The following is a 27,323-nucleotide window of genomic DNA, read 5'->3' as shown; positions in this document are numbered from 1 at the left end:
TGCACAGCAGAACAAGACTGTAAGGAATCTCAAGAAGAAGGATGCGTTCTACTTCATACTTTATTCTGCCCCATGCAAGCCAAAATGTTTGTTTGTATGAGTTACCTCCTGCATCCTTCACAGATAAGCAAAGTAACTGTATGGAGGCCTTTATGCCTGTGCGGTGTGTTTTTCAGGACATCTGGTCAGCCACTACAGGCAGCAACTGAAAAAAACCCTGAACAAAGCCAGGAGGTTCTCCAAAAGAAACAAAGATCTTGTCTACAGCAAAGAAACAAGGATACTGGAAAAGGAGAGGCTATTATTGATCAATTTACTGTTGTCAGATTCCCCTGACAGGCCTGTCTAGGAAAACCAGAACTTTAAAACTGCAGCAGTTTTAGGACACTGGAATACAATTATGTGTAAATATGCTGGAACAGCAGAACTGACAAAAACCTCTTAGCAGGCAGTAGAGGGCAGTGGAGAATACACAGATAAGACTATGGCTGATCTCTCCCCCAAATAAAAACAAAAATGGGGGAACGCACTGTGGGGAAACGCATTATTATGTTCCATAATGCCCTTATTTTAAGCATTCCTGCTTTATGTTTCCTCTAAATGGCTACACAACACATGGCAGCAAACTTAGTTTCATCATCAAATGTGTATTAGACAAGGAACTAAGGTCAATGCTGACTCTAGTCTGAAAGAGACACCTACTTGGCTTTTTATCTGTAGGACAAGAATTTCTGAAGGAAGAATTTGCCCAAGATCACAGACACTGTGTGGGTGGGCCTTTAGTCAGCTTCTGAATTAAGCAAGCCATCATGGGCAAAAGAGGTCTTGCCTCGCAGCTTCTTTTACACTTGCATAACAGGCGAACACAGAGAACCCGACCTGACATGTTCTTGGCAGCCACCGCACAAATCGGAGTTCTATTTTGTTCGTGCCAAAGAATGGCAAGAAAAAATCCATGGTTATAAAAACTGATTACATGTGTGGAGAATTGGCTTACAGAAGTTCAAACAGGAGACACTGCCACCCCCATTTTACAATCATTAAATGAGAGACTCTCAGTATTAGGTCAAAGATAACGCCAGGGTGAGGGATATCACTTTTTGCAATCAAATGCTAGAAACACGTAAAATATTGTCTGCTCTCTTAGCCATGCACAAAGTTGGCTTGTTGTGAGTATGCCTTGCCCTCCTTATGTGAAGAATGATGGTAAACAATTGACTCCTGCTCTCTGGGATACCTGGTTGTTAACTGTGATTCTCCATGCGAGAAGGGAGGAGCCAGGTGCTTGGGTGAGCTCAGCAACTAGCTGGTGTCAGTACAGCTTGACCAATGTAGTCTACTGAACAGCAGACAAAGGATTCCTCGCTCTGCCACAGAATATCACAGGGCGACATTCAGCTGGTCACCCTCTTTTGTTTTGGCTGCACCTCACAAAGCTGTTGTGAGGAAAAACTGGAAGAGGAGATAATGCTGTTGTAAGCTGCTTACTACTAGCATTGGGGTGAAAACTTAGGGTTTTGGTTATGTGTGAATGCCACCTATTCTAGCTTGTTGACCTTCTGCACGACATGCTTCTTGCTCTATTATTATTGCTACATTTGAAACTTGAGAGGAACAATCACTTAAGGAAGCTCTTGGGGGAAAGCTATCTGGCATTATTCCTCTCTCCCCCTTTCCTTTCAGAGGCACAAAGAAGCTTTCCCAAACAGCTCAAGTATTTTTATAGCCATGAATTTGCATGTCATTTTGTTGATGTGGAACATCTACTGGCAAGGTCCCGCAACGGAAGTCTACAGACGTGACATCCGTAGTCCTACTCCCAAGGACCGCGCCAGTAGATGGGTAGCAGTGCCAGAACACGGAGGCGCGTACAGTGCTCTGGCGTTGCTGCTGCCGGGGCCGGTTTTCCAAGGCTGCTTCTGACCTCCAGAGAGCAGGGGCAGCCTTGGGAGACTGGTGGGGGTGGGGCCAGCCCAGTGAGACACAGTACTGTCTTGCTGGGCTGGCCTCGCCCCCATGATGCCTCCAAGTCTGCTCCCGCCCTACAAGACATAGCGCTGTGCATTGTTGGGCTGGCCCCATCTCCACCAGCAGACATGCCAGCAGGTAAGGAGAGGGAAGCGGGGTGGAAGGAGGGGGCAGGGAGCAAGGATTCTCGCCCCTTACGTGGATGTTTCACAGAAGGGGCAAGAATAGTTTTGGGCTGATTTTTTTGTTTTCAAACAAGGTTCTGGACTTATTAATTAATGGCTGTGAGGAAAACAGCTTTAAAAAGGAGATAACATGAAGCTGGTGCTGTATAAGTCACTGTATGACTTAAGAGGAGCAGTACTATCTGCTAAAAGCAATGGCAACAGGACAGGTCTGTGTGTAGTTTTAGTGACAATCTCCCCCCCCCCCCCAGGATACTAAAATTACAAGCTGTATCAACCATTTCCCAGATTTTCTATAGCTCTGTGCTAGAACCCAACCAGATTCCTCCACCTCTCCCTCCCATGTAGAGGCACACGCTCACCATGTCATGCACCTACATCCAATGTCTGCACACCTTTCCTGTTCATGCAATTTCATCTTCAGCCTGAATTAAAACCCAACTAGCAGCTATCACAGATTTGCTCCTCAGATTCCTTCTCCGCACTGATCCTAGCAGGATTGTGACCCACAGCCTGGGAATCCCTGAGCCTTTAACCTTCAAAAGGTGAACACTAACTTATCAAAGATTGCTTGCTGATTTCTACCAAGTCATGGATAACTGCTGCTCACATTCCTCTGCCAGTTGACACACTTAAGAATCAGTGGATTGTCACTGATGAACACAGGACCCCCCTCCATACGACCCAGTGATTTCCCCTACTGGCTTCTAAGGTGAGACACCACAATTCACTTGTGGATTTCAGTTCTCATTGTGATGGCACCATCATTCTTCAGTTATCACAGTACTGTACCTTTCACGTATACAGCACCGGTACCATGATAACCGAAAAAGGACAGTTCATAATCTTGGTGTTTAGTCACCCTTTCCCATTGAGCATGTTGAGTGGCACACAATCGAAAGAGCCTCCAAAAGAAAGCTGAGCTGTTTTCCCAAGGCTGTTTGCCGAACTGATTATAAAGACAGGATGACTCGTGTCTTGGGCACAAATCCTTCAAAATGGGTTCTGTGCATTTTCTACTTAATAATGGAACAAACTAGAGTAGAAGCTCTAATTTCAATAGTACAAAACATCAGCTGCTAGGAATATGGGTCCAGAGCCCACCTCCAGCAACCTCTGGCTGATGCATGAACAAATTTCAGCCTGTTGCTGCAAGTTTTATTGCTCTGGAATTATGCAGTACTGGTGAGTAAGAAAGGCATCCAGTGTAATGCACAAAACAGACACCTGGCAACATACAGCGTTATTGAGTTCATTAACAAGGGTTGTAAGAAGTTCCTTGTACAGCTACACATTGAGCTAACACCCCCAAAGCTCCGATTGCTATTTAATGCAATTAGCAAATGGTGCAAGGCTTGTTAATTTCACATGAGGAGGGGAAAGGAAAAACAAAAGAAGAACTTACGTGTATGGGGAGAGTGTTCCTAACAGGACTTTGGAAACATCCTGCTGTCCAAGGGTCATGAGGAGGAGAACTAAGCTTTGGTTTGTTGAATCCACACAGCCTCCCTGCAAAGACAAACATTTTAATAATTAAGCTTTATGCTAACCTGAAAATAGGGGCAGAAAAGGGGGAAAGGGAAGAACAGTTGCTTAAGCTTTTGGAATATGTCTGGTTCTTACATTTCAAGGGTAAGAAGATAAAACACAGAGACTGTGCAACATTTAATCAACCCAGTTGCACAGAAAAGAAGTTCTGGGACCAAGTTTTATGTGCTGGACTCCAGCAACTGCTGTCCAAAACGCAAGTCACCGTGGCAAGCCATTTGTGTGAATCTACATGCTTGGATGCCCAGCGGCAATCTCCTGCCACTTTCCATGCAAGAACCACCTGTCCAACCCCCATGAGGGCAACAAGTGTTAACACTTGTTTTCTTGCTCCTGCTGTATAAGTAGAAGAACTCCTCTGAAAACTATCCAATACTCAATTTATTCTGATGGTGGGGATTGCTAACCCGACTATATTACCCATTTAATTTTTATATGCTTTCACAACTAAAGCTTTCAAGATAGCACACTAAACAATGTTAAAAAGGCCAGTAAAAACAAAAAAACACATAACTATCATCAATATAAATAACAGCAAGATAATAAAAACAATGAAAGCATCAGCAGTTTCATAAAATGCAGCAGAAAAATGGGTTAATATACAGTTTAGTAAGAAATAAAAATAAGTAATATAAAACTGTTGGCAGCAGATAAAACAATAAATCAAATCAGTATAGTCTAATCAAAGACAGTGGCCAGCACACAAGCACTCACAGTCAATGACTAACATCATTACAGGCCAAATTACATAGCAACCGGTTCAAGTTAAGAGTGGTGGCATCTACTCTGGAGAACCGGGCTGGATTCCCTGCTCCTCCACATGCAGCCAGCTGGGTGACCTTGGGCCAGTCACAGGTCTCTCAGAGCTTTCTCAACTTCATGTACCTCACAGGGTGCTTGTTGTGGGGAGAGGAAGGGTAGGTGATTGTAAGCCATTTTGAGACTCCTTTGGGTAGTTAAAGGTAGGGTACAAAAAAACAGTTCTTCTTTTTGCATATCACTAATCAGATGAAGTTGTTTCAGACAAGACTGAGTGCCTGTTGGTTGATTATTATTTATTTATCGTATGAAAAACACTAGCCAGGGTTGGTCCTCCTTAGCTTCTGAGATCTGATGGGATGTGGCTTGCCTGGATTATCCAGGTCAGGGCTGTTGGTTGATAATGATGCTGCTAGGAAATGAAGTCTCCTCTGCAGCATGTGTTGCTTTCAACAAACCAGTTTGTTCACCAACTGCATCCCTTCCCATAAAGTGAGATCTGGCTACAGCTATCCATTCATTCATGGTCCACCTTTCTCACTGAAGGTGGATTACGCAGTGCAAGGCAATAAAAATCAACAGGAGGGAACATCTGATGAACAATGCAATATAAACAAGTAAGGAAATGAAACAAAGGTCAAACAAAGTTGATATGAAGAATCAGCAATAACATGACATGTTAAACCAGTGGTCCCCAACCCTCAGTCCAGGGACCGGTACCGGGTCGTGGATCAGTCGGTACTGAGCCGTGGCTTTTCCTCGTCCTCCTCCCTGGCTGCTGCCTCAGGGGCTGCCCTGCCACTCTGCCGGCGGCTCACCTTTGGTGCTCTCCGGCGGCCACCATGGCTGGGGCTCCCCCTCGGTGTGGCACTGCGCAGCTGCTGCTGGCTGTGCCCCCCAGTGGGCGGCGGGAAGTCAGGGGCACCGGCGGGAAAGCAAGTGGAGCAGGGGCTCAGGCAGCGGCAATGTCCCTTGGCAAAAGACTACCCCCCCGGTGATAAAAAAGGTTGGGGACCACTGTGTTAAACCATACAGAAGTTATCTCACAGGTGCATACTTATAGGAACAGACAAAATGCACTAAATACAGTGCACAGTCCATATTTCTTTACCAAAGCATTGTGCTGAACCATTCCAAAAGCCCTATTACCTGAATGAATAATGCCCACCTGAGTAGTTCAGTTCTGTATAATATGCAAAATGCCAAGCAAGTGAGAGATTTCCTGACCTCCTCAGGCAAGCCAAACCATGAGGTGGGGACCACAATGGAAAATGTCTTGGCAGTTTTTGATGCTGTCCATTTGCAGGCTGGCATCTGCAGAATGCCATGCTCAGCAAGCAAAAGTGTCATGTTGAAGTACAGGGAGGCCATGAAGGGTTTTGTATGTGATAAGCCAGTACCACAAATTCAGCCTGGTTATTGATGAACAGCCAAAGCAGTTACTGCAGAATGGGAGTAATATGCATGTTCTACCTAGCTTCCAATAATAACCAAGCTATGGCTGTGATCATATCTAGACTCAATAGCCTCAGGGTGCCCTACATGGGGCTATCTTTGTTTAGAAACTTTATGTGTTGCAAAATTCTCCTGCAAGGCTTCCAGCTCAAGCATCTGCACACAAGCATACTCTTCTCCAGTTCTTGAAAGGTTTTACCATCTCTTGATCATTCCCAAGGAAATTCAAAATGCTAGTACTTACTATTAAAGCTCCAGAACCTTCTCCCAAGTGAGTCTCTGAGCATTAAAATCTGCATCAGAGGCCTTTCTTTTCATGTCCCCATCTGCTCAGATTAGGCAGGTAGCTGTGAGGGGAGGGCCTTCTTTATGGTGGTACCTTGATTAGAGAACTCTCTCCAAGAGTTGCTGAGATGGGCCACAGAGCCCCAGGCAAAAATTCACCACATAACGTCAAGCCTTTGTGATCTGAGGCTCCTTCCCTTATAGTCCTATCACCTGGCTTAAGTATCAGGTTGAAATGTCCCTATTCACCTAGGTAGTTGACATTTTTTCAGGTTTTAGTATATTGAAAACGAAAAATATCAGTATTCCCCAATATTTCTGAATCCTAGTGGGATGGTATTCAGATTTTGTAGTATTAGGGAATGTCAATTTTTTCCAGCTCCATTATAGCCTAAGGAGACCATTATAGTCAATGATCTCCACAGGCCAGCCTTTCTCAACTTTTTTACCATTGAGAAACACCTGAAACATTCTTCAGGCTTCAAGAAACAACCAAAATGGCACAATCCTGCAGAATATGATGGGGAAGCATAGCTGTATACACACCCACCTGACCTTCCCATTCCCTCCAGGCACATCATTGGCTATTGGGGGGGGGGTCAACATGACCATATGTGGTCATATCACATGATGTTTAACAAATTTTAAAAATATGTTAAACATTTAAGTAATTCCCACCCATTCAGGAAACCCTTCCAGGGGCATTAAGAAACCCCAGGGTTTCACTATATAAATAAATATAAAATAAATTTAAAAATAAAAATCCTGGTTGAGAAAGCCTGCCATTGGTTATAATGGAGAATCAATCTGGAGGATCTGTTTTTTAAGACAGAGCTTTTGCAGCATAGCTGCTGGTATCTCTCCTTCAAAAACCTCCAAAATTTCAAAAAGATTGGACCAAGGGCCTAGTTATATGCACCACCCATCCACCATTGTTTCCAATAGAGGAAAGGCATTTAAACTTTAAAGGCAGCAGGTGGTGGTAGCCTGAGAATGAACTCTAAAGGCATTTAAAGGGCTCTCAGTCCTTTCAAATACTTTCTCCAAGTGGAGGGAACACTCCAAAAGCATTTAAAGGGAAAGCCCTTTAAATGAACTCTAACTATGGCTATCCAGGAGCCTGAAAAATCATGAATATTTTAAAGATTTTTAAATCAGTCCTTTTGGATAACTGGAAAAAGAAGAGGAAAAATCTGGCCGAATTAATACCTGAAAAATACTACACTAATAAGATATATTTTGGGTATTTTTTTCAGTTTGGATTAGCTGAATTCACACCCTTAGTCCTCATACAGCCCATTACTGATACCAAAGACCATTTCAGAACCAATTTCTCACACTTGAATCATGTGCCTTTGGAATACTGATGAAACTTAATTCCAAACAACCTTTCCCAGCAGTTTTATTAATAAGTGTGGAGGTAAGATGGAATCTTGTAATAAACTACCATAATATTAAATGGCACGAAGTTCAAGAACAGTCCCCCAGCACCACCTTCTGGCATCATGGCCTAAAGAAGACCATGGTGAGCCAGGAGCCCACCTGAAGCAGCTGGTCCAGAAGGAGACTAACTTCAGTGGTATTTTAAATGTCAAAAAGAGATCTGTGGAAATCAACAGATCAGCACTTTCCCTCTCTCCATCCAAAATTAGCCTGACAGCTAGATAGAAATGCATCCCGGTAATGTCTCCTCTGTCTTGCCTAGGATAGCCTGGGTTAGCCAGATAGTGTCAGATCGTAGAAGTCAAGCCAGGTTGGCCCTCATTAGTATTCGGATCCAAGGTCATTACACAGAGGCAGGCAATAGCAAACCACCTCTGAACATCTCTAGCTTTGAGAACCGTACAAAGTTGCCATAGGTCAGCAGCAACTTGGTGGCACTTTTCACCATCAATGTCTCCTCCAAGAAACATTTAAATTGCAAAGCTGCTGTTTTCTTGAATGCATTTCCCAAAAATGGAATGTTCACAATCAATAAATAAAATTTTATCAGCGATCAGTTGCAGTCAACAATAGCAATTTACTCTAGTTGCAACACCAGCAGTTGTTTTTGGACCAAGAGTTACTGGGTTGGGATATACAGAATTACAGAGGCCTATTTCTCCACTAGAAATAACTTGGAAGGATTCAAGTCACAGCAGAACTCTCCTGAACAAATATAAGTGATGTATCCAATTCAATTATTCAGCAAAGGCTGCTTTGATGTCAGGTGCTCTGATGACTGATCTAATGCTTCTGGTTCATCAGCCCATTGTTGTTCCTCCATTGTATATCTTGTCCTCTATGAATCTGTTGGTATAAATGCTTTCTTGAAAGAGAAATGATTGGTTTTATTCTTTGGAGAAATCATGCTATGCACCTCTTTCAATAGCTCTGACTTCTCTAGTTTTCTCTGCTAAAACCCATAGAAAACAAAAGGCCAATCCAACTGCTGGTGAATATTTTTAAAGCAAAGTTGTAGACACTTAAGAATAAGGGGTTGCCTGGTGATGGTGAAGGTCAACATACACTTAATATACCCTTTTTGAAGAGAAATTAGGAATACAACATATTAAAATTCTCAACAGCAGAAAAACTCAGAGATGAAAACCTCTTAGACACACACTCACTCAAAGATTAAATGATATTCCTCAGAGAAGGTCAGCTGCAGAATTAGTGATACTTCTAGCTTCCCCACAAATGTAGCCCCCCTGTTCAGTAGGGGCAGTCACTAAATACTTCAGGCCAAACATCCTTCTATGCAAGTTCTGTTTTTAATACTTAGAGCTACTACCTACCATCTTAAATGGAGATGGCAGAAAATTAAGAAGAAGAAGAAGAGTTGGTTCTTATATGCCACTTTTCTCTACCCGAAGGAGGCTCAAAGCGGCTTACAGTCGCCTTCCCATTCCTCTCCCCACAACAGACACCCTGTGAGGTGGGTGAGGCTGAGAGAGCCCTGATATCACTGCCCGGTCAGAACAGCTTTATCAGTGCCATGGCGAACCCAAGGTCACCCAGCTGGCTGTATGTGGGGGAGTGCAGAATCGAACTCGGCATGCCAGATTAGAAGTCCGCACTCCTAACCACTACACCAAACTGGCTCTCTGATAAGAACTGATGGTCAGGCTGGCTAGACTTGGTTTTTAATTTAGGCCAGGAATTAGTGTACAGCATCTACTGTAAGTTAAAAACAAGTTTTTCTATTACCTAAAACATTCAGCTCAGCTCCTTAGCCTCAGTGTATTATTTTTTTTCATTCATCTACTATTATATGGTTCAACCCAAGCAAGCTACATTTGCCACCCCATAGGGATCTGTGGGACAAAAAAGTAGTTAGAAAGCCAAATAGTTCAAGTGAACAAGCTACATCACATGCCTCCAAGGAGGGCGGTATATAAATATGATAAATATAATAAATAAATAAATAATGGGAGAAGACAGACGTTATGGGTTACATGGGCTGGTATCACTGAAAGACATGTATTTTCTTTGCCTCAAATGCAATCCTTCAAACAATATAAAGAAACTGATCCTGGTTGCCCCAACTCCAGCTGCAGCCTTACAACCCACTAGGTTAGCCAGGATAAGGTCCATCTATTTCACTGCTTTCATTAGGAAACAATACAGCCAGAACAATATCTGATGACTTGATCTGATGATCTAATAGATCAGGAACTCCATTTAGTGCTGAATGAATTAGCAATAGGTACAAAACAATGGTTCAGCTTCTGATCTTCCACAATGATCTAATCAAGCAGTGAGGCTTCTGAGTAACAACCTCGTTCCAACCGCCTGTTAAAGGAGTGGCCTTTTGGACAAGGATTACTTCCCTCCATTAAGATAAATTTCATTACACAGAGTGAAGCATTCACTTTTATCTTCTTTAAAAAATAAGGACAAACAGCAATACAATGTGGACATCATCAAATAAATGCAACCATCTCTTTAGTGCTTTAGGATGCTTAGGGCTGATCCTGCGTTGAGCAGGGGGTTGGACTAGATGGCCTGCATGGCCCCTTCCAACTCTATGATTCTATGATTCTATCTCACTCCCCACATAAATACAAAAAATGAACATAAGGAGATTGTGGGGGGGGGCTAACTCCCCAATGTATTCTAAAGAGACTGCAAACCAATCACTTACCCTGTAAATCTCTTCAAGGAGTAACTTTGCACAGTTTGTGCCAAGGTCTTCTGGGAGTACAGCAACACCGTCTCCTTGTGGGTTAGAGGCCAGCTCAGCACTAAGGAAAGCACCATTAGTTGTCTCTGCCACAAGTGACAACCCAAAACCCGGAGATCTGAAAGCAGAATGAAACAGGGTTGTAATTGGCTTTTGTTGGTTTCTCAGGTTGTGGGGCCACATTCCAGTAGTTTTTGCTCCTAATATTTTGCCTGCATCCGTGGCTGGTATTTTTAATACTCCTCCCCCATGTAAAAATTCTCTGCAAACAAAAAACCAACACGTCAAGGGAGAAGGTTCTAGACTAGCCATTCAAATACAATGCTAGGTTTTTTTTTACTTTAATTGAATAATTAATGTAACGTAACTCTAAAAATGTGATCTTTCAACTGGCAACCTGTAGTGGTGTAGTTCATTTTAACACCTTGACACTCTGAGGCCTGGTTAACATCTTCTTTCTTCAGTTTACATAAAATTCACTCCAAATGTTTTTCCTGAGACCATCACCTGACCCATGGGGAAAATTATCTTACACTGAGTTCTAGTCTGCATTTTCCTAAATCTGAACAAGGGAAAAGAACCATTTTTCCCTCAGGAAAACCATCCCTGCTTTACCGTATGGAATAGGTATAATGTTAATCTAGAAACAAACCTAGATTTTTATAGAAAATACTGTGAACTTTTTCCTGTCTTTCTGGATCCCTTTCACCCCCTTGTCTCTGTATCATGATTACTCGTTTAACTGGACTTGCTGCTCTCAATATGCAACCTAGGAAAATCCCTTAAAGTCCCCAGCTGATTTCTCACAGTACTAAATAAGGACATACAGAGGGAGTTGGAGGAAGTGAGAACAAAGATGCAGGGAAGTTCTTGTCTTGCCAAAGAAAATCTTCTATGTATCCTCCCTTCCCAAAGGGATTACTATGACTAGGATAACAAGGTAGGAGAAGGCAGCGGCAGCTGTCAAAGTTCAAGTGGGTCAGAGTGTGCAAGTCTCTAAAACAATGTGAATACTGCTTTTCCACAACATGCAACACCTCCCTGGAAAGGAAGGTGGAGAGGAGACTATTCCAATTTTTAAGGGCCTCCCAAACCTTCCAGAAGACAAACGCTGAGAGGAGTATTTATTAGCAGCACCTAGATGACTTGTGCAAGTGATGCAAGAAACCCTGAAGGTATAGTCCTGCAAAAACATAGACATGGCTTCCCTTTGCATACAAGCTTAGTCTGAGTGGATTCAATCCACTTGTTCACATGAATGACAGTGAACGCATGTCCCATCCATGTACAGTGTACTGCAATTGTCCTTTGTTGGTGCACTGAATAATTCTCATGTCACAGTTAATGCATATATGTGTAATTGTTAAAACTCCACATTTATTCAGGTAGTGTCCCTGATTTCATTCATAAAGTGCATGAATGTTGGTCCTTTCTTACAAAAAAGATGTAGGCATGTCCAGGCAAGATGTACATAATTTGTCAACTGTGCCATTGTTGCCTAGAGCAGTGGTCCCCAACCTTTTTATCACCAGGGACCAGTCAACGCTTGACAATTTTACTGAGGCCCGGGGGGGGGGGGAGGTAGTCTTTTATTGAGGGACATCACCACCACTGCCTGATCCCCTGCTCCACTTGCTTTCCCGCCAGCACCCCTGACTTCCCACCTCCCACTGGGGGGTGCTGCCAGCAGCAGCTGTGCAGTGCCACACCGAGGGGAAGCCCCAGCCATGGTGGCTGCTGGAGAGCACCAAAGGTGAGCCGGCAGCAGAGTAGCAGGGCAGCCCCCAAGGCAGCAGCCAGGGAGGAGGACGAGGAGAAGTCATGGCCCGGTACCAACTGATCTACGGACCGGTCCCAGTCCCTGGACCGGGGGTTGGGGACCGGTGGCCTAGAGGATAAGATTAAAGTGGGAGCAGCAACACAGCTGACAGCAAATGCTGTGAAGTCCATAGGTCAAACCTCTTTCTAGCCACGAATACTAGTTTGGCACTTGGCAAGCCACTATTCCTTCACCCACACTAGTCCCTTGTCAGCAATACGGGGGCAACCATACTTGCAGAGTTCATTAACCTTATTGTCATCATCCAATGGTCATTTTGAAGTCTCTGGTTTAAGCAATCACATTTAGTAAACTACCTTTGCCTGTCAGAAAAATAAAATAGAAGTCGGATAAACTTACTTCCCGGAGCTGGTTCCCTTCATGTGATCTGTATAAATGTAAATATCTGGCAAGAATTTATTCAAGATGCTTCTAGCAGAATCCACAATTCGATTTGCTATTTGGGGTGAAACTCTCACAGAATACCTAATTTATGAAGTTAAGGAACTTTCCCCCCATGAAAGTAGACTATATCAGAAAAATAGATTTCTGACACATCACCTATTTTTTGCATTCCATTTATTAAACACGGAAGTATACCATTTACAGCCTGTGGTTTTGCAAGCTGCCTATTGGCCAGACCACACCATTCAGATTCAGAGTACCTTTCTTGGCATAAAGTTACTAGACCCTTGTAATGAGTCCCACACACAATTTCCTTGGGAGCTCTGTTCACCCCTCGGGGGCCTAATCAACATTACAACATCAATCCCTGGCACAAGTGGAGAGACCATCCTACGCTAAGGAAACACTGATTCACTTTCAGAGGGTACAGGCGCCTCATTTTAGCAAGCTCTATCCTGCAACCTGAATTTAAAATATTATGGCACAACTCTGTGAAAAGGCGCCTGCACGGTCTGTCATGGCCTCCAGCAAGAAATGTGTGGTTGTTTCTTATCCACCTAAGGCAGACTTTCTCAACTTTTTTACCAGTGAGAAACCCCTGAAACAGTCTTCAGGCTTCGAGAAACCGCAGAAGTGGAGAGATGGTGTAGAATATGGTTGGGAAGCATAGCGTCCAGGGCCCCTCCCCTCCCCTTCAGGCCCATCATTGGGGATTTGGGAGGGGGGGGTCAGGGTCAACATGATCATATATGGTCATATCATCTGATTAACAAATTTAAAAATATATATTAACAATTAATTAACTACCATCCATCTGGGAAACCCTCCCAGGGCTGTCAAGAAATCCCAGGGGTTTCACAAAATCCTGGTTGAGAAAGTCTGATCTAAGGGAATGTTGAGGTGGGCAAAACTGAGGGTAGAACTGAGACATTTTCTGCTTTGCAAAAGAAACACAACTCAGATGCCAGTTTCTAGAAAGACAATATTAGGTATTTGCTCTGCAGGTATGTATCTGCTGATGGTCCTGGGCCCCTGGGAAGGACACCTGACCTCAACCAGAGCCATGGCCTTTTCGGTTCTGGCCCCTACCTGGTGGAATGAGCTCTCAGAAGAGCTGCGATCCCTAATGGAGCTCTCTGGGTTCTGCAGGGCCTGTAAGACAGAGCTCTTACGGCAGGCATTTGGTTGAGACCAGGTGGAGATTCTGGAGTATGAGATTGGGTCCCCCGCTGGTTCCAGGACTCGGTATTAGACTGGGTCTGGAGCTGCCGGATGATCTACCCCCTGGTTTTCCATCACCAATTGTTACGATTGTAATCCATACTGGCTATGTCTTAGACACTGAGGAGGAGTTTTCTAGTTTATATTTTTACCACCATGTTATCTGCTATGTATTGTCGGGAATTGTTGTAATTGTATTATATGAGGTCTTAGAATTTTGGATTAAGTTGTTTTATGATACGTTTTTATTGTGAACTACTGCGAGCCAGCTTGCTGGGATAAAAATCGAATTGATAAATAAACAAATCTTGAAGTCCCATGAAAGAAATTCAAAGAATGAAGAACAGAACAACATCTGATCCACTATACTTGCGCATGTACCAAGGCTGCGGACATAAGAACACTGCTGGAAATCAGCCCCGTGTAATAAAATGGGGCTTGCTTCAAAGTAATTCTTTTTAGGATTGTAACCTAATCTAGGGCATCTTAATTCATACTTCCATAAATACCTTACTTCTACGAATTGATAGTTTATTTTTGTGTCAGCTGATCAGAACTGTTTTGCCAGTATAATATCAACTTCACTCTGTATAAACTGCACAGAACACATTACCAAAATTCATCCATTCCCAACCTACAAGAAGTTTGTTTTCTAACAAAAATATAGGGTGGGAAGAAGTTGTAAGTTTGCTGTTTAGCCTGCTATTCAATGGGGAAATGTGCATCCCAACTGGGATAATTCTCACTCTGTGTATGTGAGGTGGAGAAACCTTACCTCCCTCCCTAGCCCTTGACATCATAGATATCACATTTGAAATTCAGATTTCTGAGTTTTACCCAGAAGTCTTGTGAATTTATGCATGTAAGTTTTGTTCCCATTTGAACATCATATCTCTTTGCTGATGGCAAATGGTGCGCCATCAGTGGAGCAGGCAAGCCAAGCAGATAACAGGGTAAAGCTCACTTTTGCTCCCCTGCACCCTCCACATGGATCTTCCTGTCTAAAGCACCCCAAGGAAAATCAGGCAGTTGACTAGGGTGATTAAGAACTGATCTCCAAGCAACTAGCCAAGGAAGCCTGGTCATAACAGGTTCTGATTTTTTGTCCTTTTATGCACACAACAGGTGGTCTAGTCAAAATGCTTATAAGGCTTTTTTTCCCCTGAGGCTGGTAAAAGCCACATAGAGAGCCTTCATCGGAGCAGCATACTTTTAAATGACTATGGTACATGCAAATCTTTGGCTCTTGTTATAATTCCACTATATTCTTGCACTGCCCACGGTTCATTTCACAAACAGAAGCATACCCATAACACATATGAATAAGCATCACAATATCATTTTTTTCAGGAGACCACCCTTTAGAAGGATACGCCACACCCCTGATTCGCTTAATTTTTCCAGGGTCAGTAAACTGAACAGGCTTCACTGCCTTCTTAACAGGACAAACAAATACCACTTCACCACCTCCTTTGGGCGGCATGCCCCTCCTGATAATCTGAAAATTAAAAAACAAACACCGTTTAGGTTCTGCATCAGAAAATCAAGACCTACATAAACAGCCGGGGATGTGGGGGACCTTGAGGAGTGATGTGAGGGGGGTGGAATTGTCAATTTAGTCCAGATACAGCAAAAAAACCCCCTCCCGATCCAAAGCCTATCGCTCTCCAATTCAGTTACTAGTGGTATCCACAACACACGAAGGCATTTGTTTCATCGTTACTTCACTTCTCCCAAGTCACTAAGATTTATTTATTTGTTTTTTTGTTTGTTTGGCTTATATACTGCCCCTCTCAGAACAGCCACCTCAGGGCAGTTCACAATAAAACATACAATTAAAAATACAAAATACCATCAAAAACCAGAATACATTTCCCAACATCTGGCACGGCTAATCATCTAGCCAACACTGCATCACAGATGGCAGCAACCATTTCCAACTTTAACTAACCCTCCACACCCTGGCACGTCTATTCCCAGTTGTGTAATATCAGCGGGCGATGTTAGCCCAGGGGGGTGCTGATTACACAAGGATGGGGGAGGACCCAGTCGTAATTCCCGGCCTGTAGCCTGGCCTCAACCAAAAGCCTGGCAGGAGAGCTCTGACTTGCAGCCCCTGCAGAACCCAGTGAGCTCCGTCAGGGCCCTTAGCTCTTCTGGCAGTTCATTCCACCATGTAGGGGCCAGAAAAGGGGCCAGGACAGAAAAGGCCCTGGCCCTGGTTGAAGCCAGGCATACCTCCCGAGGACCCGGGACGACCAGCAGATTCATACTTGCACAGGGAAGTGCCCTGCGGGGAGCATAATTATGAAGTCATAAAACCATGCAATCATTTAAAAACCGTTTAAAGAGCAGCAGACCCAGCAGCAACAGACTAGAAACAGATTTTGTTTAAAATTAGCTTCTCCCTTCCCTTCTTCAACTACCACCGGCTGAATGCAACATTTTTTTTTAAGTTTGCTTATTCCCAATGTTATTGAGCATTCCCTCGGATCTTCGAAAAGGAAACAGACTTGTGATGGGATCTGAATGAGAAGGAGGCATCCTGAGGTACTTACTTTCAATTCTAACTCTTCGCCATCAATTCCAAATCTTTTCAATAAGGGCAGTGCAGTTGCCTTAAGAATATCAACCTGAAAGACAAATAACAAGTCAGTCAACGATTGCCTATCAATTAAAAGCTTGTTTAAATGTTGTTTTAGTTAAATGAAACATTAATAAAATAATACTAGTACAAGGTATTATTTACTGATTATAACAAAAGAGGGTATAAAACAACTAAGGCAGGACAGGAAGAAAGGGGTACATGTTAACAAAACTTTTGGACTGGCACAAGATGTCCCTTGCTATTTACCTACAGAACAGTGACAGGTGCACATGCACAAGCAAAGCGGGTTTGGAAAATGTTTCACAAATTCACAGTGGTGTAGTATATAAACCGAATATAATAAAAATAAAAGCCTTACTAAGATGACACCTAGCCTGCCATAGTGGTAGAGAGTCAGACTGGAACAGCTGGATTTGAAACCTTGTTCTGCCACAGAAGCCAGCCAGGGGACCTAGAACTTGTCACAATATCTCAGCCTACCCCGCCTAATAGTGGTTGTTGTATGAAAATAAACATGATTTCCAAGCCCACTTTTGGAGGACTAGGCTTATGCATTCACTCCTCCCCTCTGTAGCTTCCTTTCCAATTTTCCATTTATTACTGTGATGCCCAAAATGGTAAATTATAGTTAAAGCTTATTTTCCAAATTATAACTTGAAACCAGTGAGTGCTCATCTGTCAGCCAGCAGGAAAACAGGCTCTTGGTTTTTAGGTGGTTTCCACCTTTAGCCTGCCAGCATTAGACTCTGCCAATTCAGGCATAACAGCAAACTCTGTTTTTTTGGTGATGAAAAAAGGTATTGTAAAGGAAATTTGCATGCAACAAGAAAGAACAGTTTATAGTCTTCCAATTAGGAGTACTATCTGAACTGAGATGATAATGAAGTTTATTTTCTAGATGTTTTCTATTGATCTGGCCCTGATTACATTCTGTCATGAAAATGTTATGTGATGATCCCAAATACTGAGCCATTTTGAGACTCATTTGTATTTCCTGACAACAATACAAAAATGACCATCAACTCTGGTAATGTTGCTATAGCATCCTTATAGTTAGAGAACGGTTCACTGAAATAATGTAACAATAAATAACAACAATAAAATAATAACAACAGAATTCTGTCCATGCAATTCAAGTTATATGCTACAAATGCTGAATTCTGTTGCCCATATAGATTACGGACATTCTCTTATTTAGTATATTTTGTTTCGGTTTTGCTAATCATGAGATAGGCATAGGCACTGAATCCATGAACTCTAACTACCGGGAATTCAGCAGACTAGATGGCTTCTGAGATCTCACCCAGGATTACTCACACCTTTCAGGTATATTTTGAATTCCTAAGAGGTAGAAATAGGAATGTATTTAGAAAAAAATATATATATACTGTTTCTCCTGAGACCTGCTCAAGCTGGCAGAAATGTAAAACAATACAAAACATAAACATAGTATAAAAACGAACAACAAATGCAAATCACCAAAAGCAAGCCAGAGCACAAAACCAACAGCCTCTCTAAAGGATATCAACAAAACAGTCCTGAGACACAAACAGTCCATACAACTTAAATGATGCAATTGCTTAATTAAGTATTACAGGCACCAAGCAAGCCTCACAGAGGAAGCCATCTGAAAAGTGAGGGGCCACCACTTAAAGAGCCCAATCTCTGGTCACCACTTCTTTACTTCTAAGGATGGGGCACAGAAAGCAGGATTTGAGAACAGGATCTTAACTCATGGGGTAGATCATACAGGAGGCTGTGGTCCTCCTTAAAACCAATGCAAGCTTACATTCCCAGGTAGTTGATTCTGTGCCTACTAGCGTGTTCTGCGCTTTTCCCTCTTTTCCGACTATCACAGCATGCAAGTGCTGCCTTCGATAAAGTACAGGCTCAACAGGCTTCTCATGAATAATCAGTAGAATAAACTGAGTAGTTCTGAGACAACTGCATATAAACACGCACAGCCCCTCCCCTTAACTTTGCTATTTTCAAAAAAATGTTCCTTTGCCATCGCATCACAGCTAGTATAAGTCCATTCACTGAGCCACATGCCTTTCTTCAGACAAACCTTCTGCATGTCTGACACAGACAGCGCTAACCTACTGGCCAGGAGGACTGCTGGCCCCAGCAGAATGGCAGCTTTTAACAAGCAGAAGAGAAAAATCAGCAGGAAAACACTTCAGTTTTTTAAAAAGGAGTTACAAGCAACGTTGAAGTAAAACAGAGGGCTTGTTTTTAATTGCTATCCAGTGGAGAGCCTGTTTTCATGCTGGCATGCAGCTGACAGGCGCTTCGGCTGCAATTCCCAGAATTTGTGGTTTAGAATATTAGTGCCTCAAATGTAGCCATCTCAGGGGTTGTTGTTGTTGTTTTAAATCAATGTCTGTTCCAGCAGGTCAGGACAATCCATTTGCTTGCTGGAAATGTTAACAAGCTCTTCGCCACTGCTGCCACCCTCTTTGACAAGGAGTGCTTGTGTTACTTCAACAACGCACATACCAACCACTTTAATTTGACAGTACTTCTGGATCAAAACTAAACACACTTAGATGGGGGGGAGATGTGTAGGGGGGAGTGCAGGCTATACTTTTTCATTTCACTTCAATTATAAGCTCCCCAGGAAGAGTGCGGGATCCCCTCCCCCAGGGTTTTAAAAAAGGCTAGGCATTTGAGATGATGTTTCTCATGCATTCCATACATGCTGTTGTAGCAACTTTTGCTAGCAAGCCTGAGATAAAAGCTTATTTTCATGAAAAACTGCTCTTACTGGGTCCATAGACAACACTGTAGCTGGAGGTGCCAAGACAAGAGTAACGTCCAAGAGTGACTTTCTAAAACCTGCGTGAAAAATCCCATGTCCACACATTGGCGTAAGTGGGCTAGCCATTCTGAAGTGGTAATATGCGTGGGTACACCTACCATCTGCATGTATAATTCACCTAGCTGACTTGGAATGTATGTATGGGGAAGAGGGTGTAGCTGGTCTCCATCCACATTCATAAACAGAGTGAAAAGGATACAACTGAAATGATCTAGAGCAGAAATACATTTGTTTCTGCTTAGTTCTTTCCCTTCATCCCACTTTTCATTGTGTCTTTTTTTAAAGTTCTGGCAGGTCAAGAGCCAAGACAAAAGGAGCTCAACCAAAACCACTAAAATGTAAAAGGGGAGAAAACACAGACTGCATTCCGATGGCCCAAGGGCTGGAATATATCTTCGATGCTGGAAACCCTTTAGATGCTGGCAGACCTTTTGTTGCATTCTGTGTCCATCCTGTTTAGTAAAGCTATGAGTTGATAAATCACAATGTATCACTATCCTCTTCTCAACAAACAAGACCCAAATCCTTGCGCTGAGGGATGGGAATTGTGCTTTTATTTGTAAAGAAGATCAAAACAGTCCCACAAATGGATTGAATTCAGTCTATGTCCATAATGATGTAAGATCTGCAAGCCTAATTTTTTTCAGTTTCTTGACAGGACTTCACAAGTCGACCTTTGTATGGGACTGCAGGTGTTACCACAGATTATGATATCCTGCCGCTTGGTACCCCTAACTAAAGACACTTATCTACATGCAAATAGGATCAGTACAACTCTACTGACTTTTCAGACAAAAAGAAGGATCTGCAAACCAAATATAGAAACCAACCAAGGGAGGGAGCAATTCTACATTGTCTCCAAGCCCAAGGCAAGAAAGACTCCCCATTAGCAGTTCAACTGCCTTTTACCACCCCATCTCCCTTGGCTTTGCTGCAGCCATCAACTCTTGGTGCTCCCCTTCTTCTGCCCCTCACTGGTCTTAACTTTTTCCTTTTGTTGCATTTTTTGCACTTTGGCTAGGGATAGGGAGAACTGATGAAGGGGACACACTGGTTGCTGGAGCTTTGCTACTTACCGAAGGATCTACTTGATCATTTGTTACCCCTCTGAGGACAATTCTTAAAGAGTGTTTCATGAACGGTGCCAAGCAGAGAAGACTTTCCAAGTAATAACCAATACTGCGGTTGGGACTACAGTCATGTTCTAGTGACCCTCCATAGAGCAGGCCAGGCTGATAATATAAAGTAGTACCTTTTAAAGAGAAAAAGAGAAATTGCCAGAATTAGTTTTTGGTCAAGCCAGATGTTTTGCCTTGCCCAGTGTACTGGACTGTGCCAAAGACTCCTACAGCATTTCGGTGTGCACAGTGAAAGCCAATGCAGGTTGACAGTAGGTTTGGCTGCAGGTATTTTTGTCAGCTGAGACAGAAACATGTTTCATTCATCTACTCTGTCACATCCAGGGCAATGAAAAGTAAATTGTGTGCAGTAGAATAGTGTTTTGAAGCCCGCATCAGACACTAACAGTACGCTCCAAAGCAGAGTAACACCTTTCTAAGTTCACTGAAAGGAAGCGGCTTAAAAGGATGCAACTCGTTTTAGGATTGCACTGCAAAGCACACGTTTATAGCAGTATGCAAAGAGGAGAGCTCACAGCCTGGCAACTAACCACCCTATTGCCAGCAGTCAGAGGACTGGGACTAGATGAAAGCTGCTGAAAACCACCACGAGGGTCTACTGAAAACTGAGATTCGGAATCCACTCCACAGCATTGTTACATTGTTCCATCCGCAGTTTAACACTGCCTCATTGTTGTATGGGAGTCACCTTGGAGACTCTTCTGGATGGAAAATGAGGTATAATTCAAACCAAATTCAATACCTCTCCGTCCCCTAGTGCTATGACATCATATTAAATATTCACTCAGACTAATTTGCCCTACAAATGTTTTATTTCAACAATAAAACATTGGGACTGCCTCAGCTTGGATTGACCCCCATGCATGAAACAGGCCGTATGCTAGATTTGATCTTCTGCACAGGGCTTGATCTGAAAAGCAATGTTTTGTGAGCCAGTGCCATGGCCAGACCACTTCCTCGTGAGGGTTGGTGTGGGGGTAGCCATCTCCTCCCGCAGGGGAAATTAGCATATTTTGCTTGCCTGCAGAGACTAGTCGATCCGGTCGCTTTCCAAAATGTTCTCCAGGATTTATCTGATCTGGACCTTCCGGCAATTCCCTTGATGAGCTGAGATTTGGAACACGTCTTCAGGAAGCTATTGATTGGATATTAATTTGTATCTCTCACAAGGCTGCTTCCCCAGCTCCCTTAAGGAGGCAACTGTAAGACCTTTACTAAAAAAAAACCCTCCTTAGATTAAAAAAGAGCTGACCAATTACCACCCAGTGTCTAATCTACCAATTCTGGGGGAAGGTAATTGAGCAAACAGTGGTCAAGCAGCTCCAGATTTTCCTGGATGAGACATCTCCCTTCTCACTCAGTTTTCAGGCCTGACTTTGGGACCGAGACAGCACTGGTCATTTTCGTTGATGATCTCCATTTACATCTGGACAAAGACGTACTAGCCCTGTGGATCCTTCTGGATCTATCAGCAGTGTTTGATACCATTGACCATTTGGTCCTTATCAACTGCCTCACCTCCGTGGGGGTAAAGGGAACCGCCCTTGATTGGTTCTCCTCATTCCTCCAGGCGTGCCCTCAGAAGGCTGTTATTGGGGAGGAAACTAGCCTGTTCAGCACACAAACTGGTTGAATTCTTAACTTTCAATTAAATGCTATTTCCTGAAGTTCTCCTCTGGCTCAGAATTCTGCTTTATCTGCACAAGCACAAAATTCTTTAATAGTACTCCACTAGTTTCACTAGTACAGCTAACGTTAACCTGACTACTTTTAGCTTATGAATTTCTCCTTTGCTTGGGTCAATTAATTATCTTGATTGTTTGTGATGAATGTTCTAGGTGATTGTCATCTCCTACCCAGATCTAAATTCTCTTAGGTTCTTCACTATGTTTGAGAGGGTTACTGCCACAGCTGTTGCTATGCAATTGGTAACTGAATCTAAATTACAATGCCCAGATTGAAATATACTATCAACACACAGACACCAGCATTAGAAACTGGAAAGAAAGGAAACAAATGTGCTTTTCCTGAAAGTTCTCTGAAGATGTTTGTAAATATCTAGCTGATTTTGACTCCCAGCCAAAGTGACTTGGCTTCTCACTCTATTTGTTCTTCTTTTGTGTACCCTAACTGCATCTTTGCCCTAACCTGGATGGCCCTGGCTAGGCACTCTCATCAGATCTTGATAGCTAAGCGAGGTGGCTCTGGTTAGCATTTGGATGGGAGACCAGTACAGAAGTTTAAGATTGCTATGTAGAGGCAGACAATGGCAAACCACCTCCAAATGCCTTTTGCTTTGAAAACCCTAGAGTTACTCAGGTTGGCTGCAACTGCTTAGCACTTTTCACCAACTATGCCTTTTCCCTACTGTGTTGGTAAAGGTAAAGGTATCCCCTGTGCAAGCACCATGTCATCTCTGACCCTTGGGGTGACGCCCTCCAGTGATTTCTTGGCAGACTCAATACTTTGCCATTCCCTTTGCCATTCCTTTGCCATTCCCTTCCCCAGTCATTACTGTTTACCCCCCAGCAAACTGGGTACTCATTTTACCGACTTCAGAAGGATGGAAGGCTGAGTCAACCTTGAACCGGCTGCTGGGATTGAACTCCCAGCCTCATGAGCTTCAGACAGCATGTCGGCTGCCTTACCACTCTGCACCACAAGAGGCTCTTACTGTGTTGGTACTCTTTCTCAATTACAATGTGACAAAACTGAAAAATGACTATAAGATTATATACACTGCAACAGAGAAACAGAGATACTTGTCCCTGACATTGGTAACATCTGAATAATTTCAGCCAGTGGATCTTTACCACATTACAGATGAAGTGCTAGGGGAAAATATGCCCAGGATTTACAACATAGAGAACAATAAAGATGTCCATAATTACCTGTTTGATTTATTTCAATCCGAGAGCCATTGGTTATTTTGTCAATCAGTCTTATAAAGTTCGCTTCAAAATCTGCCAAAGAAACATATCAGATATTTAGCATTTATTCCAAGAACCACAGCCACCTTTATCAAAGCAAACAATAGAGCATGATGTCCTTAAAAGGTATTCCTCAGACAACCTGAAACTTTTAATCATGTGATTAAAGTTGTTGAGCAAGTAAGGTTTATTCTCACTTTATAACTGACAGAACGAGAGGAAGAGTATATCCTTCATCTCCTGCCCCGAGCCCATATTCCTGCAATTCTAGGCGCATGCACACATTTTGGCATAAGCTCCATTAAACACAGTAGGGCTTTTTTCCAAGTAAATATGCATAGGATTGAGTTGCAAGTCATTTGTTCAGAAGAAGAGTATATTATTGTTCCAAACAATGCCCTGTGCAATAGATCAAATCTCTGTTCTTGTACAGAGCATCATTAAAAGATAATTAAAATTCTCAAATCAACAGAGTTTTTTTAATGTTTATTTTACAAGGAAGATATTTCCATCACCAGGGTCATAATTTGGTATATGAACAGGATAGTAAGACCCCTATCAATAGCCATGATCAATGATGCTCAGCACTAAGAAGGAATGAGTGTGGATAAGTTGCAAAAAGAGAGAGCGTATGATTGTTGAACTGGAACTTCTGCTTACACTATGGAACAAAAGCATCCCTTTTTTTAGCCCTAGTTCTCCTCCCCTCCATCTGTCTCATTCACCAAGCCCTTGTAACCCTCGCTGTCTAAGCTGCCCTTCATATATACCAAAGCTTGCTACTGCAAAAATAAAACTCTCCCAGTTTTCTTAGCCACCGAAGGAGGCACAGTAGAAAATATGAATAGCTGCTGAACAGTTTAACTAGTGTGTGGTAAGAGCCAGTAGGGTTAAAGCATCAGACAAAAATAAGAGAGTCCCAGAGCTGAATTCCCACTCTGCCATGGAAGCCTGGTGTTTGACCTTGGGCTGGCCACATCTCCTCAGTCTAAACCAACACACAGGGTTGTTGTGAGGATAAAGGGGAGGCCAGAAGGACCACTTTGGGTCCCCAATGGAGAGAAGCAAATAAATAAATGTGTCTCATAGTTCTTTCTTAATACTAGTATGCAGAATACCTGATGCAAATAAAGATAGTACTTTCAGCCAGTATTTACGCTCTTCCACTGGCATACTTTTAGATACATTTAATCACATTTTGCTTTGTAGACTAACCAGAGGCAAAGTAGGATAAGTACCCTATACCAATTTTAAATATTTGTATCCTTGGTCTATTAACAGAATCAAAGTTCCTAATAACATTACTTTGAAGAATAAGAGAAATGCTAACTGGGTTGCAAATCTAGACAGAGTTACCCCCTTTTATGCCCATTGATTGAAATGGACTTTGAAAGGTATAGTTTTTTTTATTACAATAACTGTTCAGATCTCAGTTCTCAAACATCTTCAGGAGGTCTTGCTGCCCCAACCATGAGACTTCAAGAATGTGCTTTGCCAGGCCATTCCACAACCCTGAGACCACCACCAAAAAAGCTCCCCAGAAAAAAGATATCACAGCTGTTTTCCTCAGCCTGCACTGGCACAAATTGTATATTGTATTTTACTCTTTAAAACACACATAAACCCTATATTTCCTTGTTCCAGCTCCACTCTTCAAATGGCAGTCTCCTAAACAGCAATATGGCACAAAATTAGAAAGTGTATCCATTAAAAAAAATCATATTTAGAAAGTGCAAGAAAGTGAAAGTCCAATATGGAGGTGATTTCTTCCAGCTAAACTGAATGGTAGATCAGAAGATCCAGCATCATAACTTTGCAAATCAGTTGCTGGACTACCAGTCAATGTAAGAGAAGCAATCCATGTGCAGTATGATTTGTATGAAAGGAATGCAGAATGAAATATTAGTAGAAGCAATCTAATCACTCTTTCCTGACACCTCCCCAGGAAGGAGCCTTCTAAGTCAACTAAAGTCCATGGGCTTAGAAGGGCATAATTCTGCTTAGGATCACACTCTCAAAGACCTTGACTCTGAAGAAGACAGATATATTACCAGAATGGCTTCTAAAGTTCACATGTAGTGCCTGAAAAAAGATGAGTTTGTTAAGCACCAAAGCACATTTGTCTCTACCAGAGAGTTCTGAGGCACAGAACCACCTTTTAAGGCTAGCCCTCCAGGTCATGACAAAGCATTCAATGTTGGTCAGCAGGGCTTGAAGGCCAGCCAACAAAGTGCATGTGGAAGCAGCTAATAATTCCGTCCTGAGGAGGAAACAATCCAGACAGGTGGACAGATGCTCAGTGAAAAGGAACTCTCCAGCAAATATTGCAATATAAGAAGTTGACTGTGTAGTTAACATTCTGAAGAACACTTTTTCTAAAGGCTTATAAAGCCTCAGGATCAAAGAGGGGAGCCACTGTAATATCTTACTACACTTGCCATGCTACTTAATGCCATACCTGGAAGCAACGGTTGCTAAACGAAGTGGCTCTTGCTTCCAAATAAACACATACAGCACTGGGTTGTAGGTCATGAATAATCAGCATGCCTTTTGGTGTGAAAGAACCCCATTGAAGTCTATGGGGTGACTCAGGGTGACACCCTGAGATAAAAAGATAACCTTTCATGACAGGGATGTGCATAGCGTGACGATTGCACTTGAAAAAACGTTTTATATCTCTTGCCTGTTTTGTTAACTTTGTGCATCTTTCCCTGGGCCACTAATCCAGTCCTCCATCTCAGAACAGGCTCTCTAAAAAGCACCAGCTGACAGGGCTGCACATTCAGCTATGCTGATACAGCCACCGGCCAGAAAGCTATGGGCAAAGCCATCACTCTTGTGTTTTGTTTTGTTTTGAAAAAAAGAGAGAGATGGGGAGCCAAGAATCATGCAGCAGCCGGGAACGGCTGTGCTTGTATCCCACGGACTGCTCCCCAATCGAAAGCAGGTCCTTCCAGTGGAAGCCAGCATAGCCACGCTCTCGCTTGGCCCCGCCTAACCCAAACAGCATCAAACCCCACATGCTGGGAGCCTCGAGGTGGCCAGCCGCACAAGCGCTCTACCCTCTCGACCCCGATCCCAGGTGGGCTGCTACTGCTGCTGCTGCTCCGCAGGAATTCAATCCCGCCGCCACTCTCCCTCCTTCCCTCCCTTTCCGCATGCAAGCCTCCCGCAGCCCGTCTCAGCTCCCCGCCCCAGCCCGCGCTTTACCAACCTCTGAGGCCGGGGTTGTCATCCTTGGCCCGGATCTTGCGGATTTTCACCGCCCGCCCGCTCAGCGTGGCAAGCACCAGCCTTTGCCGCAAAAAGTTGCACCCAGCGTAGCTGAGGGAGTGAGAGTGAGACTGGCTCGCCATGTTGCTGCTGCTGCTGCTGCTGCTGCTGCTGCTGCTGCTGCGGAGGTAGCAACGAGCGCCGCCAACCACAAGCCAGAGAGCTCGCCGCGCGCCCGCAGGCAGGCGAATCGCCTCGTCGTTCCGATCGCGGCGCCGCCGTTGTTGCCCCGCAGTGCCCAGCGCGCGTCCACGTGGTTTGGAACAGGAAGATGGAACGCAGAGACAGCGGCGGGGTCAAAGGGGAACGGGGCGGAGCTCGCGAACGCACTTGGCAACCGGCGCTCGAGGAGGGCGCGGCAAGATTCGAGAGCCGAACCTGGCCAGAGCGCCCCGGGCTTCAGGCAGCATGCGCAGCAGGGGGCGACTGAGACCCCCAGGGCACAGGGACGGACGGGGCACCCGGCAGATAGTCCCAGCGACAACGATCCCTTGTCGAGCTCTGTGCTTGTCCGGTGATGCATCTTTTTGCAAGAAAGAGCCAACACGCCACCTGTTCACAAATGGAACTGGGCACCAGTCCCTGGATAAGTGCGGGGTTTAACTCACACGTTCAGCTGCGCATGCATTGAGTGTAAGGTGAAAATTAATGGACACATATATAAAGAAAACTCAAGCGTAAGCTCCCACAGATTGTATGTTTGCTCACTGACTTGTAAACGGGACAACAGCCGATGATGAAA

The 27,323-nt window shown here is 43.5% G+C and overlaps 1 protein-coding gene across 1 annotated transcript in view; it reads right to left on the bottom strand.

The window, feature by feature from the left end:
- Positions 1–26,860, bottom strand: part of RCL1 (RNA terminal phosphate cyclase like 1) — a 32,846-nt gene extending 5,986 nt beyond the window's left edge. The window contains exons 1-8 of the mRNA XM_077344939.1: positions 26,523–26,860; positions 23,270–23,341; positions 20,316–20,491; positions 16,369–16,443; positions 15,184–15,308; positions 12,545–12,670; positions 10,327–10,483; positions 3,559–3,662 (exon numbers count right to left, since the gene is read on the bottom strand). Of these exons, the coding sequence (XP_077201054.1) occupies positions 3,559–3,662; positions 10,327–10,483; positions 12,545–12,670; positions 15,184–15,308; positions 16,369–16,443; positions 20,316–20,491; positions 23,270–23,341; positions 26,523–26,664 (977 nt within the window). The 5' untranslated portion in view covers positions 26,665–26,860. The remainder of the gene's footprint in view (positions 1–3,558; positions 3,663–10,326; positions 10,484–12,544; positions 12,671–15,183; positions 15,309–16,368; positions 16,444–20,315; positions 20,492–23,269; positions 23,342–26,522) is intronic.
- Between the last annotated feature and the right edge of the window lie 463 nt (positions 26,861–27,323).

Source organism: Paroedura picta, chromosome 7 (assembly GCF_049243985.1).
Source record: "Paroedura picta isolate Pp20150507F chromosome 7, Ppicta_v3.0, whole genome shotgun sequence".
Taxonomy (NCBI): Eukaryota; Metazoa; Chordata; class Lepidosauria; order Squamata; family Gekkonidae; genus Paroedura; species Paroedura picta.
Note: the sequence above shows the minus strand (reverse complement) of the source record. Positions and strands in the feature narration are given on the sequence as shown.